Source organism: Taeniopygia guttata, chromosome Z (assembly GCF_048771995.1).
Source record: "Taeniopygia guttata chromosome Z, bTaeGut7.mat, whole genome shotgun sequence".
In the NCBI taxonomy this organism is placed as follows: domain Eukaryota; kingdom Metazoa; phylum Chordata; class Aves; order Passeriformes; family Estrildidae; genus Taeniopygia; species Taeniopygia guttata.
In genome coordinates this window covers 2,677,537-2,696,618 of record NC_133063.1, presented here as the reverse complement: position 1 = coordinate 2,696,618, position 19,082 = coordinate 2,677,537, and the positions used below count along the sequence as shown (strand labels likewise).

At 45.8% G+C, this 19,082-nt stretch overlaps 1 protein-coding gene across 1 annotated transcript in view; it reads left to right on the top strand.

Annotated features, from left to right (window-relative positions):
* Nucleotides 1–9,726: 9,726 nt before the first annotated feature.
* LOC121468166 (zinc finger protein 532-like) overlaps nucleotides 9,727–19,082 on the top strand; it is a 34,020-nt gene continuing 24,664 nt past the window's right edge. The window contains 2 exon segments of the mRNA XM_072921701.1: nucleotides 9,727–10,433; nucleotides 10,435–10,552. Of these exon segments, the coding sequence (XP_072777802.1) occupies nucleotides 9,942–10,433; nucleotides 10,435–10,552 (610 nt within the window). The 5' untranslated portion in view covers nucleotides 9,727–9,941.

The window sequence follows — 19,082 nt, the reverse complement described above, 5'->3', positions numbered from 1 at the left end:
AAACGCAGGCTTCTCTGGCAAAAGAAGGGTTCATGTGCTCCAGAAAGGCCAAGACACTTCTCCCGTTGGCCCTCACCGCACTGCAGTAAAGTGGGAGTGCATTTACCTTCTGTGCCTCCATAGAGCTGTGCAGGCTGACTCCTCTTGTTATCCTGAGAGTCATGAAACTGCCTCCGGTTCCAGAAGACCATCTGCACCATGGAACTCTTCAGTAGATTTCAGGGCTGGTGTTGCTTTCTCTGTGGTTACTGCCTTGTTCATGCATCAACTACCTTTCCTCATTCTGTCAGCTAATTAGTAACTTTGGCAGCTTTCACATGCAGTAAGCTCCTGGGCTATGTTCACCCTGGCATAGATTCCTCACTGCTCTAATGTGGATATGTTTCAGTGTTATTTCTTCCTTGCATAGAATTTTAGTTCAAGTACAGTAAGATCTGCTCACATTTTAGAGTGCAGCATTCTGAGCTCCAAGGTTTTTGCTGGGAATTGGAGATAGGTTTAAAGTATCAGGTGGAGGAGAACAGGTTGGGAATTTGGGTTTTTTTTTAAGATTGATCATTTAGTAATTGCAGTAGTCTAGGAATGGAGTGAGGACACCTCTGTGTTGTGGCATTTAGGCAGTTAGTAATTTCTAAGGTATTGCTGTAGTAATTTAGTCATACCAGGCTTAAGAGCTAATATGAAGAAATGCTGTCTCCCATCCTGGTTGTTGGCAGCAGTGAGCAGGAGCCCTGGATCCCTGGTGGGGGTGTGTTACCACAGTGACCAGCCTCCGCATCTGCAGTGGATGTGGGAGGAAGTGACCAGGCCTTCCCCATCTGCCCTTCAGCCAGAACCTGCTGGCACCCAGCTTTCAGCTTTCAAAGTCACTTGCAATTAGGACAAAAAGTCTTCAACCTATTATGCAAACTACTTCACTACACATAAGATCAAGCAGCTCTCAGATGCTTCCTGGGCTCTCTGATGATTTAATGTGGTGGTTATGATTTATTTCATCTCTCTAAACATGCACCAGCTCTGCTTCCCAACATCCTGTAAGAAGAGGGGTGTTGACTGTGCGTGGCAGGATAGACTCACCAAATATGCTGAGTTGGAAAGGACCCGTAAGCATCATGGAATCCAGCTCCTTGCCCTGCACAAGGCCATTCCCAAGAGTCACACCCTGTGCTTGAGAGCATTGACCAAACGCTGCTGGAGCTCTGGCAGCCTTGGGACTGTGATCGTACCCTGGGGAGCCTGGTCAGTGTCCTACCACCCTCTGGGGGAAGAACCTTTTTCTAATATCTAACCTAAACCTAAGCTAAACCTCCCGTGCCACAACTTCGGGCCATTTTCCCTTGGCTTCTCTCAACAGTCACCACAAAAATATCAATGCCTACAGAGGTAAGCATCTCTTCTGCAGGTACCATCAGGCAGTCTGTCAGAAACTGCTCAGATTATTCCCCTCTGGAACGGCTGTTTGCCAGAGCTGTAGATGTTTAAAGCAGTCTCAGGAGTCTTGTCTGTTCACATCCTGTCTTCTTTGTGTCTGCCAGCTCTTTTCCTCTATTTCCTTTTCTGCTGAATGCCAGCAGTATGCATGAGACCTGCCTTGCAGGACTGAGATTGGTCCAGAAATTTTTCAGGACTGCTTTGAGATATTAATAATGTACCAAATCCGGTATTTTTTTGGTCTGTAAGAAGTCTTTTAAGAAGCTATACAATACTAGTTTGCTGATTCTCAAAGCTTTGTAGGCTTTGTTTCATCCCTGCCTTAGGGATATGCAGAAAATTACTGCAGATTCTGGTTCAGTGTTGCAGCTGCAAGAAAACACCATTTTGAAACACCCATTGGATTACCAGCTCTTATTTTAGTGGAAATAGTGTGTTTATTTGAATCAGAAGATAGCTGTGCTTCATGACAAGCTGTTTACCCATGCTGGCAGGTGGAGAACTGCAGCTGTTTGCACCTCACTGCATCCCAGCACATAAATCAGAGGGGGGACTCATTACCACTGCAGAGCCTCCTGCTAGTTCCTCTCTTGCTGTCTGCACTGGGATAATCCAGGTTTTAACATGAGTACAACATGCTTTCCTGTGGTGGGATACACAGGAGCAAGCCACTTGCCAGCTGGAGTGAGTTTTATTTGGAATGAGGTGCTTTACCCTCCACTCTGGTGTTGCTTGCCATCAGCATCCATTTTCCTTTTCTGATCTGGTGAGAAGAGCCACATGCCCAGTGGGCCCTTAGTACCTTGCATGTGCTGGGACACCCTTACACCTCCCACCATCCTGTTCTATAAAACAATGCATGGGAACTTCTCATCTCTGCTGCTGGCAATCCAATAATCCCTTCTTTTCTTTATAAGCTCCGAAGAACAAAACCCTTTTTTTGCTCTTGTTTTGTGAAGAGTGTAAGTTTTCACAACTGGAAAAGCTCTGTCTGATGTCATACAACAAATCTTAGCAGACTATGATAGCAAAGAAGGATTAAACCCAGGTTTGTTACCTAAAGGTTCCCAAGATAAATAACTGCCCTTTCTCAAGTAATTTTTTTTACAGTTATTTTCCTTTTAGACTAATTAGTTACAGTATTTTCTTACTGCTATAGCCTTGATGCTAGACAATAGTTACAATACAATTAATGTATAGTTAATAATAAGGCTGTCTTGAGAATGGTATTAATAATGTTTTTCATTATACAAGTTATCCTGAGTCACTGGTGACAGCAGCTTCTCAAGCTGGCAGATGGTGTCTCTGTAAGAAAACATGTTTTCTTGCCTTGCCCGTCAGTTCATTCCCAGACTGAGCAAAGAGAATTTGGTGGTAGTAGCATCTGTTGATGGAATAGTTCCTGTTAAACTCCATCTGCCTGCCAGCTCTAGGATGTTTAAACTGTGGTGTGTATATATAAGGTACAAAAGGTATTATTAGAATTCTGATGTATCACAAACTAGAGTGGGTTTAGTTACGTAAGACTGACATTTTTGGACAGCTCTAAGAAATAATAAAAAATCTCATGAGTAGAGAGATGATGCTCAGCAGTTGCTTTTTTACCCTGCATTATTATTTGCACCCATACAGTGCAAGATGGAGATTTTTGACTGATCTGAAGCCAAGCCAGTTCTTGCATGGCGGCTGTGTGGGAGCTTAACTTCTGAAGCAGAGGTTTTAGATGTGAAAGGACAAAGAGAAAAGATCCCTGGGGCTGTAAGAGAGAATGACGACCCCCCCAGCCACCAGACAACATGAGCCTATAATTTGGCCAAGCAGGTGCAGGCAGTCCCCAGCACTGTCATTAGTGACAGCAGCAAGTGCCTTGCCATTGGCTCGTGCTGGCTGCTCACTGCGTGGCAAACCCACACACTTGAGCACAGCAGCTGGGGGAATGTGTGCCACCACACCTCGTGTCCCACAGGGAGCAGTGCTCTGTCACTGGAGGAGCCTTCCAGGCAGGGGCTGGAAACTGTAGCTGTAGCTGCTGCAGCTGTTCTTTCACATTAAACAAGTCAAGAGCCTGCCCACCTGTACTGCAGAGGGGAAAGCCCTCTGAGACTGCTAATCTGGTTGATGGAACTAAGCATGGGCTGCTGCTGAGCAGTGAAACCCTTAGGGCTGGGGCTGGATGCTGCTCTGGTGCCTCTCCCCTCCTCTGTACGCAAGAGATCATCCTGGTTTCCTCTCTCCCTTTCTGAATGGGAGAGGGTTGTCCCTAGTGCTGGCACATCCAAGGAGCAGTGTGGCATGCTGTAGTGTGGTGCAGTATGCCAGCACAAGTAACTCAGGTGCACTCTAAAGTATTTTTAGTGGGTGTAGGTTGTTGGGTACTTTTAACACTTCCGTGGAGTAGCAGAGCACTCAGCAGGTGGGGAGCACAGCAGCTTCCCTCCCTCTTGCCATGCTAACACAGGCAAAGTAATTTTTGGCGCATGGGTAAGCCCAGTAAGGATTTAGTGAACTGGCAAAGACAGGACATGTACCTTGGGCTAGGGAACTGCCTGCAGTAGACGTTGGGGGTCAGGTTGTCAGGAGAGGGAAGCTGCCAACAAGCTGTTGTTTGAGCTGCAGCCAATAGCCAGCTGTTACTAAATCCTGTCTGGTGAGAGAATCACCACAGAAGCAGCAGTATTTGCAATGTGAAGTTAAAATGGTGATAAGAACCCCTGTCTGTCCTAGGGAGGGACCAAAAACCTCGACATGCCAGCCACCAGCCCCCACTGGGGGCATCTCTTGCTGATCACTGTGTCTTCAGAGATCTGTTCACTAGAATTTTATGGCAGCAGACAGGAAAGCTTGCAACATGGGAAGTAGTGTTGTTACACAAACTAAATGGAATTTGTATAATCCTGACTCATCTTCGGTAGGTGGGGATGAATCAGATGTACTTTTTCCAGCAGGAGATGCCAAGGACCGGCATGGAAAGTATGAGTGCTAGAAAGACTCCCTGGCCATGCCGTCCGCAAACCAGCAGGGCGCCTTGATTTTAACTTTGCTTTCATTGTAGGAAGATCATCACAGGCAGCTTGGAATCAGGAACCACAGCCAGGCTGAGCTGCTGCTGCCACCCTCATCTGCAAGGACAGCATTTCCTGAAGTAAACAGAGGAAAAGTGGCAGAAAAATCACTCTTGGGTTCCTTCTTCTTTTATTATGTGCTTATTCCATTTTCCAGAGAAAGCTCTGGAAAGGCAGAAGTGCAAGCACAGCTGCTGCTGGTCCCAAGTGCTTGTGTGTCTGTTCCTGCAGAGGAGCATCACCCCTTGTGTCACACAGCACCATCCCTAACACCCCTCTCCCCAGCTGTCCAGGTGGCAGCCCCAAGGGACCAGCAGGAAGCCAAGCTGTGTGATTTGGGATGGATTTCTCAAGCTCATTGACACCCAAAGCTATGCAGTGTCTCCCACTTCCTAAGGCCCTCCCAAAGCAAGGGTGCATCTGTGCCTGCTGTGTCTGTTCCCAAAGACACAGAACCCACTTGGGTTCTGGAATACAGTGTCTTCTCTCACTTCTTGGTCTCCTCTTCCAAGAAAGAGGTGCCTGGGGCATACAGATGATGTCTGGCCCTGCTTATGCCCATTAGTCATGGCAGCAGTTGTCACACCTTGTAGGACCACATACATAAACTGCTGGCAGTTAGTTTCTGTCTTCTTCTTCACTGCTTGAAGTGATGTATTGAGTAGTTTGGTGGGATACTCAGCTATACGAAGATTTTCTGAGAAAATTGTATTACATAACATCTAGGACAAAATGTAAGTTTTACAGCAACACTTGCTCTCTTTGTGTGGTTTGCAGGATCACTGCATGGGTATTACTCATCTCCCACCCCCTGTTCAGGTCCAGCGCTCTCCTTTTGCTGGGTAAATGCACAGAACACACAGCACAGGAGCTGTTGATGGCACCATCTGCAAAAGCCTAATGGCTCATTCATTAAGCAGTGGGAACCGGCACCACCACAGTGCAATCAGATACTGTATGATGAATAATTCAGAAATAATCCTCGTATACTTGAATAAATATCAGGAGGAGGAAGGAAAAAGCCCCATACATATGGCATGTTAGGGGAACAAAACAGGCATTCTTCAATGTGCCAGGCTGCTGAGCTCTGTGGTACTGATGTTAATCACGCAGGTGGCTAATTCCTGATGAGGAACTGACTGAGGGGTTCTGGCCCAGCACTCGGAACGTGTTCGTAAGTGGAAAAGAGAACAGTGTCACGGAAAATCCAAAAATCCATCAGCCTCGCATTCTGCAATATGCCTGTGCTTGTGTTGTGTAAGCAGCTGGGGGGCTGAGTTTGGGAGGCCTGCACATCCTGAGCTGCTGCTCTGGCTAAAGTACTGGTGTGGTGCACTCAGCATTGAGTGCCCAGTGCTCAGGGAGCCTCAGGGTGGTAGATGCTGTCTAAATGGAGTATACAAACATAAACTATTTGGTTGCATATTTTTTCACCAGAGCCTGTAGTGACAGGGCAAGGGATGGCAGCTTTAAATTGACAGACGGCAGGATTAGATTGGAAATAAGGAAGATTTCTTCCCTGTCAGGGGAGTGATGCACTGGCAGATTGCCCAGAGGAGCTGTGGCTGCCCTGCCTCTGGGGAGGAGACAATTTTCTGCTGCTGCTCCTCTGGATGTAGTCAATTTCTCCAAAAACAGTACTCCTATGCAGAAGAAATGCCTTCTCAGCTTTTGACAATCATCAAATCATACGAGTTTTTCTATTTCATTTTTCCTAATTCACATCTAGAAATGCTTGGGCTTGAAGGCATGCTTTTGCCAACATACGTAATCCTGTGACAGTGCCTTCAGGTGTCTACCTTGAACACCAGTGGCACTGCTTGGCAGCTTGAGGATGAGCCAGCAAGTGCTGCAGGCATATGGCCTGTGTACCAGGCCTACTGCATGTGCAAGACTGAGTCTCATATATGTGCAGATTTTGAGCAGAGCCCTTTTTCTCCCACTGGGAATACACTTCATACTATAGTTCATATGTAGGTGAAATCCTGAGGTGTGTGTGTTCTGCTTTGCCTGTTCAGAGGAGCTGGGACCTCAGCATGGCACAGCACGGTGTTACCTCATACCTCATACATGTGGAAAAACTGAGGTATTTGACTGCAACTCCTCACAAACAGAACTGTTTTAAGCCCACAATCTTCACTAACCAACTCTGATTTCTTTGGATAATGCTCTGGTTTGTTAACAGCCAGAAAAAAAGGTATAATTAAGCCCTGACTAGGCCACCTGGCTTTGTATTATATCTAAATCAGCATCTCTTTTACAGATAATTAAAAATGGGAGTCTCTTGTTGTTCAAGACATTGCAGTATTTGGGCCTTTACAGTATTTAACATCTTGAGAGTCATTAGGGTTTCTCACTCTTCATGCTACTTGGGCATTGCAAATGTTCAGTCTGGAGTTAAAGATTCTCTCCTTGCAGATGGATAGCATGAGTTGCCATCTTCCATGAACACATCCGTTAAATTGGGGGGAAACTGCCTGTTGTGGAGATGTTCCTCAGCTCTGGGCAGTGTTCGTAGATGAGGGACCAAAGTCCTTCATCTGATCTCCTATGAGATCACCTTCTTTTAATAAAACTTGTAATTTTAAAAAGCAATCCTGGGGGTTTTAGTCCAAAATTTAATAGAAGATATATTTTAATAACCAGGAAAGGAAAATTATTTTTTTCCCCAAGAAAATACCTGGAGAATAGTGATAGGAGCATCTGAAAAGGGGAAGTTTAATTGTAAGCTGGTTTTTAAATATTGAATGTTTAAATATACGTGGCTAAAGGAAAGTACCACTGCATTCTAAACAGTGATAAAAAGAAAAATATAAGTATTCTAAAACAAGAAATAAAGCTTCTGCTCTGCTCTTGTTGATCACATGTTAAAAGATATTTTATGGTGAAAAAAGCAATGGAATTAACAAACACTATTAAGCATTTGCCAGAAGTTGTAAAGCTATTACTCTGAAAATAAATTTAGGATTGGAAATATTACATCTGTATTTTACCCTTCTTGCTTTACGTTAAGCATGTTTTGCTAGCTAGAAGGGAAATGGTCTCTTATGTCCTCCCCAAAAGTAGGAAGGACAAAACATCCTGTATTTATTCTGACATTTAAAAAAATCAAATGTAAATTGACTTCAGTTTTTATTGTGTCAATCCACCTGCAAAATCCTCTTTGGTCCCAGCACATCTTTAAAGTGCAGAAGCTCTGTTCGATCCCTGTACAGAAGGCATGAAATGAATACACCATTGTTCAGAGTTCTGAATTTCAAGAGCCTTAAAATCCTAAGAAGTTAAATAATCAAGAAGTTATTGCACTCAAGTTCAGCATTCACTGTAGCATCAAAGTGTTCTGAGTTGGCAGCACTCCTTGCTGACTGCTTAGAAGGCCGCACTGGAGGCATTTCTTCAGGAAAAGAAAAGGAGGGGCTCAAGGTTCCCAGAGAAAGAAGTACGCATTATAGGACTCTGCAGGTGTCAGCACAGGGGACCAGGAGATCCCATCTCAGAGCTGGAGTCCAGCTGGAAGGATCCCCTGGTGATGTGTTTGTTGGTTGGGATGGAGATTGTCCATGTGAGGACAGCAGGACTGGGGACTTTGAACCTGGCTCCTGCAAAGCCAAGGGATAAAACAGGATCACTTAAACAATGAGAATTTCTTCCACCACAGGTCCTAAGGATTATGTGGCAGAGAGTCTGAGAGAGTGAACAGGACCTCTGGTCTAAGACTTCAGAGCCAAGACATAAGGTCAACATGCCAAAAACTCCCAATGCAGAAGTGACTGCAGGGACACCCATGGTGCTGAACCTCTTTTTTTGTGTGCTTGAACTAAAAAAACACTGGACAAGTGCTATCAGCCTGGCATGACTTGTAAAATATACTTTAAATTATCTTCATTTTATGTGTTTTAAGTAAAATACTTAGGGTGGCAGATTTATCTCCTATGGAGTTGTCAAGGACACCTGGCTGGAAGGAAAACAAGTAGATCTGTGTGAAAGGCAGCACACTCAAGGACCTTTGTGCCATGTACAAACTGTAAAATCGATTAACATTTCAGGTATTAATACCAGAGTAGGAGCTGCCATCTTCTTTATGCTATTATGCAAGCCAACCACAGGAATTCAATGTAAGTAAAGAGAGAGTAGTTTTCACTTCTTTAATCAAATCAGTTTACTAGTGAATTGGGAAGAAATAGGGTTTTTTAATTATCATGGCCTAATTTCACAAGGCACTTGCAGGATGAGCCCTTCTTGAACATTAAAACTAGTGCACAAATCCACTTTTATATAATCCTAAAATCGATTTATTATATTCAAATTCAGTAGAACCTACGTTCTGCTACAATTTTGGTTAATTGGAATAAGTCAGAATTTTTATGTGCAGGCGGGATTGGAGCGACCAAGGTATGGCTCGATGGGTAATTTCCTGCCCTACCGATAGCTGCGGGCATAGCTTCTGGGGCAGCTTCCCAGAAGGAGCTGTGCTTTGCAGAACGCCTTTGGGACTCTACTGCCTTCCTAACAGGCTCGTAAGAGACATTTATACACCAGCAGTATTTTATCTAGAATATTTAGTATATTGTATGTCCATAGTGTAAATTTGAGACGGGTGTTATGTATTTAAAGCCATTAGTGTGCTTCAATAAAACGATTCGCGTGCGAAACTTTACATTCTGAAAATGGTGCTGCACGGTGGTAACAGAGAGAGGGCGGGATCTCGTCCTGCCGTTCCTAGCAATGGCGATGCCGCCAGGATGGCTGCGCAGCCAACAAAGGCGGCCGGTCAGAGGCAGCGCACGGGCCGCGGGCGCTGTGCAGGGGGGCCCGAGAGTGCCCGGGTAACGGGGTGTGGAAGGAAAGGCAGCATCGCCCCGCGACACGGTTCCCAGCCGCGACCCGGGACCTGGGGGGTGACCCTGGCCGGGCCCGGGCACAGCCGCCGCAGCGCCAGCGGAGGGGCTGAACCGCCAGAGCTGGCAGCGTGTGGCTCCTCCCGTCCTTTGTTGGCCTGCAACCGGAGCAGCGGCCGCGGACTCGTCTCCCGGCTGCCCTTCGAGGCCTGAGGTGCTCGGGCACGGGGAGAGCCCGGCGGGACCCGGGCAGCGTCTCCCACGCGGCTTCGGCGCAGGGGAGATCGGCCCCGGCGGCCGGCGCGGTGCTGCCCGCCGGCACCGCTCGGAAACCCTCCCGAGCTGTCCGGGCTGCGGGAGGCCGCGACCCGGCCCCGGCCCCGCGGCGCTCGGCGGCCCCGCAGCCTCCCCGCCCCCGGCACTCTCCAGGGAGCCGTTCCACACGGAATCACACGGGAGCGTCTCCCCATCTGTGCCGCCGAGCACCCCCACCCCCACCGCCCAGCCCCGCAGCCTCCTGCCATTATGTTCCTCCGACGCGGGGCCGGGCCGCGCCGCGGGCCGTAGCCCTGCCCGAGCCCGCCGGCTCCGGCCGCAGCAGGTGTGTCGCATGGGGACCGGAGGTTGCATGCTATGGGGTCGCTTCCTCCCGGCCCGGCGGCGGCCGGAGCCCCGGGGGTACCCGTGCAGGGACTGCCCAGGCTGGCGGCTCCGAGCCGGCTGGGCGGGGGCGGATCGTTCTCCCCGCCGCCGAAGGGGCCACGGCCTCTCCTCCCCGGCCGTCCCCAGGGTTCGCAAGGCCCGCTCGGACAGAGCCAATTCGGGCCCGGAGCGCGCAGACCCGCGAGGAGGTGCCCGGGGCCGCGGCAGCCCGGAGGAGGGAGCGGCCCCCCGGACCGAGGGGCCGAGGGAGGGCCGGCCGCGGTTGCGGCCGCAACAGCCTGTATCGGGAAGACGGGCCGAGGCAGCGGAAGAACATGGTGGTTCTCCCCAGAACGGGGTGGGGATGAGGGATGCGAAGAAGGTGTCTCTGCAGGGAGGGGTGCAGGGTTGTGCCCGAGACCTCTGTTCAGTTGCAGGTGCAGCCAGGGGCAGAGGGGCTTTGCCGGGGTCGCCCACCCACCCGGAGGGAGCCCTGCAGAGCAGCATCTCCCGCAGCCTCCGAGAGGAGGGGGTTTCAGCGCGTAGGCGGAGGTGGTTACTGGTGTTCCCAGAGCAAGGGTGAGTAGCCAAGAGGAGCGGGGTGGCTGCTGTCTCGGTCTGGGTGCCTGTCAGCCATGCAGGAGGAAGGCCCTTGCGTGGCCGAGGTGAAGGTGAGCGGGCAGGAGCAGAGCGGCCACGGGCACAGGTGGGTGCAGACCCCCGGAGCGGCGTGGGCACCGCAAGGGACTGAGACCCTGGGTAGGCATCGCCTGAGAGGCGCAGGGCCAGACAGGCGGTCGGTCCGCACAATCTCTGCGGGGTGGGAGCTGCGCAGAGCCTGACCGGGCCTCCCCAGCCGGCGGGTGCAAGCCGGGGGGGGCTGCCCAGCCGTGGGGCTGCCCAGCCGTGGGGCTGCAGCTCGCTGCTTCTCAAGGCCTCCAGCATAGTCGAACAGCAAAAGAAAAAAAAAGAAAAATCAGTGTAGCAGCCAAGTCGGTGCTGCGAGGAGGGGGCAAAGGAACTATTTTGTAGGCATCTTGCTGCTGCAGAAATGGATTTATTGAGGGGAGGGAGGTGCATTTGTGGGTACACTATAGTAATGCTGCTCAGAGCCCAGGAGATGCCACTCGGGTGGCCCCAGATGGAACGAAGAGTGGGGAGGGCAGATGGGAGCCCTTGATCGGGCACCCCATGGCTGTGGGCATGAGGGGGCATATTTGACGTGTGTGAGTAGCCACCCCTCATCTGGGGGAGCAGAGGGGCAGCTGCCTGGGTTAGCAGCCTGTCTCCCAGGGCTGTGGCCGAGCCTGCCTGGTGCTGCAAGAGAGATCCTATGAGGATTTTTATTGCGGTCTCTTTGTTAGCTACAGACAGGCACGCACACACTGCTCTCAGCCAGGTTGTGGGAGGTAAGTGGGGGAGGCGAGCAAGGGAGCGTGTGGGGGGCTCTGGGGAGCAGGGGCCATGTGGGCCGGGCAAGAGCGGAGCCGGGGCACAGGGCTGTGCCGGCCCCACGCCACACAAAAACCAGCCCCTGCAATTTTCAGGGTCTTGTTGGCAACTCAGCGAGGGTTGCCATAGCTTTTTATGTAGGGTGACCAGAACCGGCTGGAACTGGTTTGAGGCAGATCAGCTCCTGAACACAATGCAGTCACTGAGCTACTACACTGGGATAGCTTCCTCCCTTCATGGCAGCCAAAAGCAGAGGAGCTTGCAGAAAGATACCATCCCAAAACAGTATGTGAATGCACACTTTAGACACACAGCACTGGTATGTGGCTAACGTAGTCATAAAGGGTTCTGTATGTAAATGTACATATTTGCAGTAACAGATTACTTTGGCTTTTCGTGCCTTTTTATGCTTAAGGAATGGGCAAGAGCTGAGATTTATGACCCTTACTAAAATATTTTTGCTTTGCAAGGGTGGGACACTGGTTATGCAGTCTGTTTTAAAATTAAACTAAATAAAATGGATTGAATTATTTGTAATTGTAGATATGCTTGTGACTGAGGATGCTTTGCATGCTGTTTTATTTACAGGGTGCTGTCTTGTGGTTTGCTTCCTTAGGAAACATTAATTGGGGGGGGGGGGGAGTTACTGTGCCTTTTTCTAAGGCCAGAAGGAAACAATATTGTTGTAGAATTGTGCATAAAAGCATTGAAAAGATGCTGTAAGGCATACTCATTTTCCCTTTTTTTTTCCTTGTAGGCCTATTGATTGAGGCTGCCTTTAACCCTTTGGTGTTTGCAGAGGTAATGCGGCTGTGGCAGTAACTGAGCACTGGCTAAAAAGATCCCTCAAAGGTCAAGGTTCACAAGGTGAGACGTGGTGGTTTGGGCTGAATAGAACAATAGCGTGGAGTTGCATCCTGATTGCACACTTGGCACATTAGGAAGGAGACAAATGTTTAAGTGTTAATGAAGAAATGCTATTAAGGTCCTCTAGTTTTAAAAGGATTAAAGCTATTATTTGAAAAGACTTACTGATATCTTGGCTAAATACAGTATTTTCATTGAAATACATCCCGATGAACATTTTTTTCACCATGTAGTGAATATGGAATAGGCCTCTGAATGACAATCATGAATCCCCGACCAGTTGTGGCAGGGAGCTGTTCTGTGCTGTATTAAGAGACTCACACATGCAGAATTTGCTGTCTGGGTATTTATACATTGTTGTTTGACCACATCTCAGTGGCCCAATACTTGGTTTTTTATTAAGGTCTTCAGTGTTAAACATTACTTAATATCGCCTACAGAGGAAAAAACTGTGCAAAAGAAATAGTATGGATGGCTTTTCTTAAACTTTTGTAACCTGGGGAGGATTTTGCAGTGGCCAAGCGGAAAGATGTATTCTGGGGAGCTCAATGGAGCTCCAGTGGTATGAATTATTATATTGTGCATAGGAAGCTGGATGGCCAGTGCAGCAACTGCAGAGGGGTGACTGCTTTTAACTCAAAGCAACGGATAACGGATAGAATTTTTAGTTTTTCTTTCTCAACTAGAAAATACAAAATGTGTACTTAGATTTGAGCTGACATTTTTATCTTATAGTGAAATCTGAAGGATTCAGAGAGAGGGACAGAGAGAAGGAAGCAGGAATGAATCCAGCAAAGGGAAGAACAAAGGCTGTTAGAGCTTGCACAGTGGATCACTAAACATTTTGCCTGGGGGATTCTTTTGCTAGAACTGTTACTTCCTCTAACAGGAAATCAGCAACTCTAGAATTCTAACCAGTGTGATTTTTAAAAAATCTTCCCAGTCCTGGGTGTGTTAGCTGGTTTGGTAAACTACAATCAAGATAATATGGAGGCAGAACGTTGGAAATACTCTGTTGTGGTGTGAAATGTGGGTCCTTTCCTCTGTGCTCAGCAGAATAGACAGTCCTAAAAGCCTTGAGAGGTTGTGGATACTGGGCAAGTTGTGTGCTGGTTGCTGAGGCAGGGTGACAATACAAGGGAACCTTTTTATTTCTGATTGCAGTAGATTACGTAAGGCACCGAGCTAATAATTGTAGAAAAGTGAAAATAATATGCTAAAATTTGGCCTGAAATTCTGGGTTTGTGAGCTTTACTGCAGCCGTGATGTGTTGTTTTTCAGGTTTGAGAGAGCAGTGACTAGCTTGTGGCAGAGCAAAATGCCTGACAGATCACTGTGCTGATTTCTGCTCCTGTTCTTCAGCATCGGGATGCAGAGGGTCTATATTTGACTATAGACGTCTGTAGCAGAATGATGCTTGCAAACAGGAATTCTTGTTGCATGATCCTCTTCCTGATAAGGATTCATGTTCTTTTCCGAGTGTCAGCTAAAATTCATATATTACACAACAGCATCTTTTGGGATTTTTCTTCCTTCTGCCAGAATAGGAGGCAGATTTAAAATTTTAAGTTCTTGGATTGTGACAAAATTCCTTGAATCTGTTTTGTTTGGGTTTTTGAATGCTATCTGCATTATGAATTTTTCTTTTTAGCAAAGGAGATGTTGAATTTGCAGGGTTTTTTGGTGGCTGTAAGATGAGAAAACTGAATAGATGGAGTCTGCAGTATTCTCTGTGAGTTATCTTTTTTCAGTCTAGTAATATCAGTAAACGCTCTTCATCAGGAGATTTGGATTGTGCATGCAGGCCAGCTTTCCAGCAGCAAATGTTAATGCTGGAGGGCTGGTCTTCATATCAGCACCCAGGATCTCATTTTGCATTGGCCTCAGCTATTTGGTCTTCAGAATGAGGGTAAGGATTTATCACATTCCAAGTCCCTTTGGAATGAATTGACTGTTGTTTTCCTAGCCATATGCCTATGTGTTAACATACAAATCTGTAGCAGAGTAGCAGGAATATATGTTCAGAAAAACCCAAACTTGACCCTAATGTTCTCGGGCCTTCTTGTTGCCCTGATGGGCCCTGTCTGGGAGAGCTCCCTGGGAGGCTACAACTGCTCATGCTGTGCTTGGACCACAGTTGTCATCCACTTCAAAAAAAGTACCTTAAAGGAAAGACATGGGAAGCTTGTGCCATTTAGAATGTAATTCCAGTCTGCATTAGTTTGGGAATCTCAACATTCTCTTCATTGTTGATGTGCATCTGAATTATTCACATGGTACTGCCCCAGCCTATTTGCATATAGAAGTACAAAATTAAGCCATGATTGTAATTAATTTCAAAGCATACTGGAAAAATAATGGTATGTAGATTTCCCTGCTTTTCAGGAATTCATCTTTGTTTTAGGAGGGATTTGGGAAGTAGGTGGACCCAAACCCTGGCCTGTATCTCTTGATAAGTACAGGTGGTTTTCATGTGGCCAGCTATAGCTGGGGATGGCCTGTTCAACCCTGTGTTGTGCATAAGGAGATTCCTTGCTCATGTGTTGAACAACCCTGTTCTTTTTACCAGCCAGAGGCTGATTGTCCTGAACTTTGAACCAGCTGCGTGTGGTTCTCTTCAAACTGTGCTAGCAGTGGTTAAGACTCCAGAAGATTCCCTTCCTCTTTCCTGTCTTGTTTTCTCAAAGAGAACCTGAGATAGTTCAAAGACTGATGTGTTGGACTACAGGATGAGGCTCCTAAGGAGTCATAAACTACAAGTAAAATTATTTTGGCTGTCAGAATGGTGGATTAAGTCTTTTACTCATTGAATCTTGAGCATGGAAGCAAATTGGATTTTCCCCTTTTTTGAAGGCAGGTGGATATGGTGCATAATATAGAAAAAGTAGGTTCTTGGGATAAATTTTAACTGTAAAACACCCCATACTTCACTAAGATGCTTACATCAAGACTGGCATGACCTTACTGATGCTGTGGATGCTAAATGGATGCTAAATTTAAGACCATTATCCTAAGAAATTGAAAATTCTTAGGGTAAGAATTACTTTGCATATTACAAAAGGAATTTCTGTGATTAGTGGAACTGGGTTTGTCTGGGTTTTGCAACAGTAGTAGGTCATGGGCCCTTTGATAGTGAAAAGGAACTTGTTCATTATGTATATGAGCATGAGAGCCATTGCTGACTGTGGTTGAAGTGGCCTCTTGCACATCCCACTTGCCTGCTGAGTATGTCAAACCAGGCAAGACTGTGACTGGAGATGTGGTTCCCATTTCCTGAAGAAGGTTTTGTGGTTACATTAGCATATTGCTTTGTCTGTCTTTACAACGCTTGGCTTTCAGAGCAAATGACTGGAAGTGTAAGTCAGTCATAATTACTAATAACCAATGAACTGCTCATAATCTGTGTATTAAGGTGAAGTTTGTCTAATGTTAGGATATATGTTACTGTAATTTTGATTGAATCCCTTATGTCTTCTCTACCTGATGAATTTTCTTTCCACAACAATACAGAAACCAAAACCCAAAAAAGTATGTTTTTATGCTGGTTAGGCTGGTATTGCTCCCTACTATTGCTCCCTGTGTAGGCATTTTCTTCCAGAGTAAGCTTGATGTTACTTTGGCATCATTACTCTTGTTTGGAAGTGGAGCAAGTATTCCAGATTACTGGAATTTTGCTCTGGAATAGTGTGTCTGCCTGGGAATCAGTAGAAGTAACAGACTAATTCCTATATGTGGCTATAACAGAACCAAGACGCTGCCATGTGCCAGACCCTGAAAAGAGGTCTCTCAGTGTCCTCTCAGTGTTCTCATTTTACAAAACTGGAAAGAATGCTGGTGGTTTTGGAAGAACATGCGAAAAAAAACCTATTTGTATCCTACAGGGTGTACAGTCCTAAAATGTATGTAATATGAAGAGCAAATGAGTTTAGGGCTGGTAAAGGAATGTAGTCAAAAGAACATGAATGCCATAGGTAGAGGAAGATTATATTTGGTTTTCCAGTTTCTGAGGGAATTGAAGTTGAGTAATTGTCTGAACAAAATCAAGAAATTAGATATTTAGGTGGGATTTGAAGGCAAAGGGTAGGAATTCAGTAAGGCAGAAAAGATGGTCTGGTCCACTTAAAGCAGTTGTATAAAGGTGTTAGACTTGTGGTTTAGCTATTTGGAAGATCTGGATGAACAAGGTGAGTGTCAAGGAGGAAGAGCTGGTTGATTCTTCAAAGGTTAAAAATTGAGCATGTTAACACCATGCTTGTGATCCAGAAATTATAGAAGACTTCATGCATAGAAAATACTAATTGGAAAAGTATTGGGAAGGGATGAGGATTTTTTGCCATTTCTGGAAAGCTTGAAACCGTTCTTGTACCTGACAGACTAAAATTAGGGGTCTGAGCAGTTTAGAGATAGGAGCTGCCAAGCAGCTGGGAGCTGCCAAGTTAGTTATTCTGTTTCCTTGTCTTCAGTAGGCTGTTGAACTTCCCCAGAATGATTATGATTGGAGTGTTTACAATTGCTTGGATTTACCCAGAAAAGCACCTTTTAATCTCAGCAACAGCTTCTAGGCAGTTTGGTCTTTATGTGGAGAATGCTGGGCCTAATCTGCAGGTGTCCCAAAGCCAGACGTACAAGATAAATCTGACTTTGAAAGTAAGAAAAAATGTGTGTGTTTCTCTGGTGTGTCCCCCCATCTCAACAGAGAACATGAAAGGGTAGGTTTGTTTTTCCTCATACAGCTAGAGTCGTTCTACCTGGAACAGGTACAGATGGAGGGACTGTGGAGGAGTGATAACAATTCCATGCAGTTATCACAAAAACAAAACGTCAGTTCTTCAGAAGCAGCTGTTTACTTCTAAATCCTGCTTGTCCTGCTTGCTGCTTCTGCTATTAGAAGAGAGTTCTCATGGTCTGGGTCTTGTTTTGACATAATTCCCCAAGTGATTGCTTCGCTGGAATGTGGTATCAGGTGAACTGGAGTAAAAAGGCTGACTGGGAAAAGCAAAGCAGTGGAAGAGACAGGGAGTGCCTTGCTTTGGCTAAAATCTGTGCCATGTTCTTCATGCTGTTAATAGGAAACATTTGAGGAGATGTGTTTCCAAAGAAACAACAACATAGGAAGTCATGCACACATGCTTTTGGAAGGCATGAGCACAAATAAACCACTGCTGGTTAACCTGCAGAACTTACTTTCAGTAGGATGCTGACACACAGATACAGTGGTGGATGTTGTGACTGAAGAGATTCGGGGAAACCATGTAGTAAGGGTATATTCAGAATCTGTTATTTTAAGTTTTTAAAACTCATTGTCATCCCAGAAGTTCTCTCAACCACCATCAGAAAAGCAGAAGCCAGAAGTATTTCACCTCACTGCTTTGTGACTCCCTAGCTGTGTAATTCTATTGGCCATATCCATATTTTTTCCTTGTTACTTTTATCATTGAATGATAAGTAAGCAAAGTAATGCTTGAATTTTTAAATAAACTGGTTTTCTGTATAACTTTTCTCAGGCATTCTCAGAGCACTTTTCAAAGAAATTCCAGTTCCTGGAAATTCATTTCCCAGGGAGCCAGGAGCTTGCCTTATTTCCTTTTCTGAAGTATTTACAGGCATTATGTTGGCCCAGAGATGAAATAGACTCACAGCTCATCTGGCAGCCAAGGTGTCAGTTGACCTTGATCTTGGATAAAAGGTGAAGTTTTATCCTTAAAGGAAAGAGTTACTAAAAGGTTTGTGAAGGGAAAAAAGATTAAAAAAAAAAATAAAAATGGAGGACTAGGGGAATAGGGCTACAGAGTCCTGGCAGTTGTGGTGGAAACATAGTTTATATACTGAATCTTAAGATGGGTGCCCTAGAATATTGAGGAAGAGATTAATAAAATGGCCAGGTTAGACCTCCTCTTCCTTGTGTATCACAACTGACCATGTTTGTTTCCCTTTTTGTTTTTGCTTGAAAAGTTAGAAGAATGAGAGAAGTTCTTGATAAGGGCAGCAGTAGTTCTCAGTAAAGGACAGCTGTGTCTCCTCTGTTGGGCCATTGTGATCTTAAACATACTTGGAGGAATTAAGTGTGTAAGCAGGCCTTCATTCATTGTTATGGATAAATGTTAATTAAATTCCAGGATATCTACTTAGAGAAGTTTCAGACGAGGGAGACTATCTAGCTCTTTTTGAGTGTATGCAACAACTGTAAAAAGACACCTATGGACAGATGTACAACCATAATGCAACTCATTAGTATCCCAGATTATGAGAAACTGTGTCAAAGCTTTCTGTCAGTTTACATGGATTTGGTATGCTTTGGTATCTGCAGTCTTTTCCATTTAATCCTCATAGAAACTTGCTTTGTTATTTTGATTTGAGGCATGCATCTACTTTTTTTTTTTAAGAGGACTTCATTAGACAAAGGGCCCAAAACCATTAAGTGAACTGTGTAAACAAATTTTCAAACCTTTCTATATTTATTTGAAGCTGTTTAATGAAATGTCTGTGTCTATTCCAGCATCCTTTAAAAATTTTCCTCAGTTGCCTTCTTATAGTCCACATGACTTCCAGGTAGCCAGTGTTGAAGCATACCTAAGTCTTACAGATGTTTATTACTTTATACGTCATTATTTTCAAGAAGACTCCTCAGATTAATAGTGCAACTGTTAAGGAAAGTCACAATTTAAGAGAAATTACAAGTGTCTCGTGTTATTTTTATGCATGTCCAGGTATTTTGCAGTCTGGGTGGGTTAGAATAGGAGTGAGTGTAGGAGAGGGAAGAGGCAGGTCACTGCAATTTGGGCCCAGAATA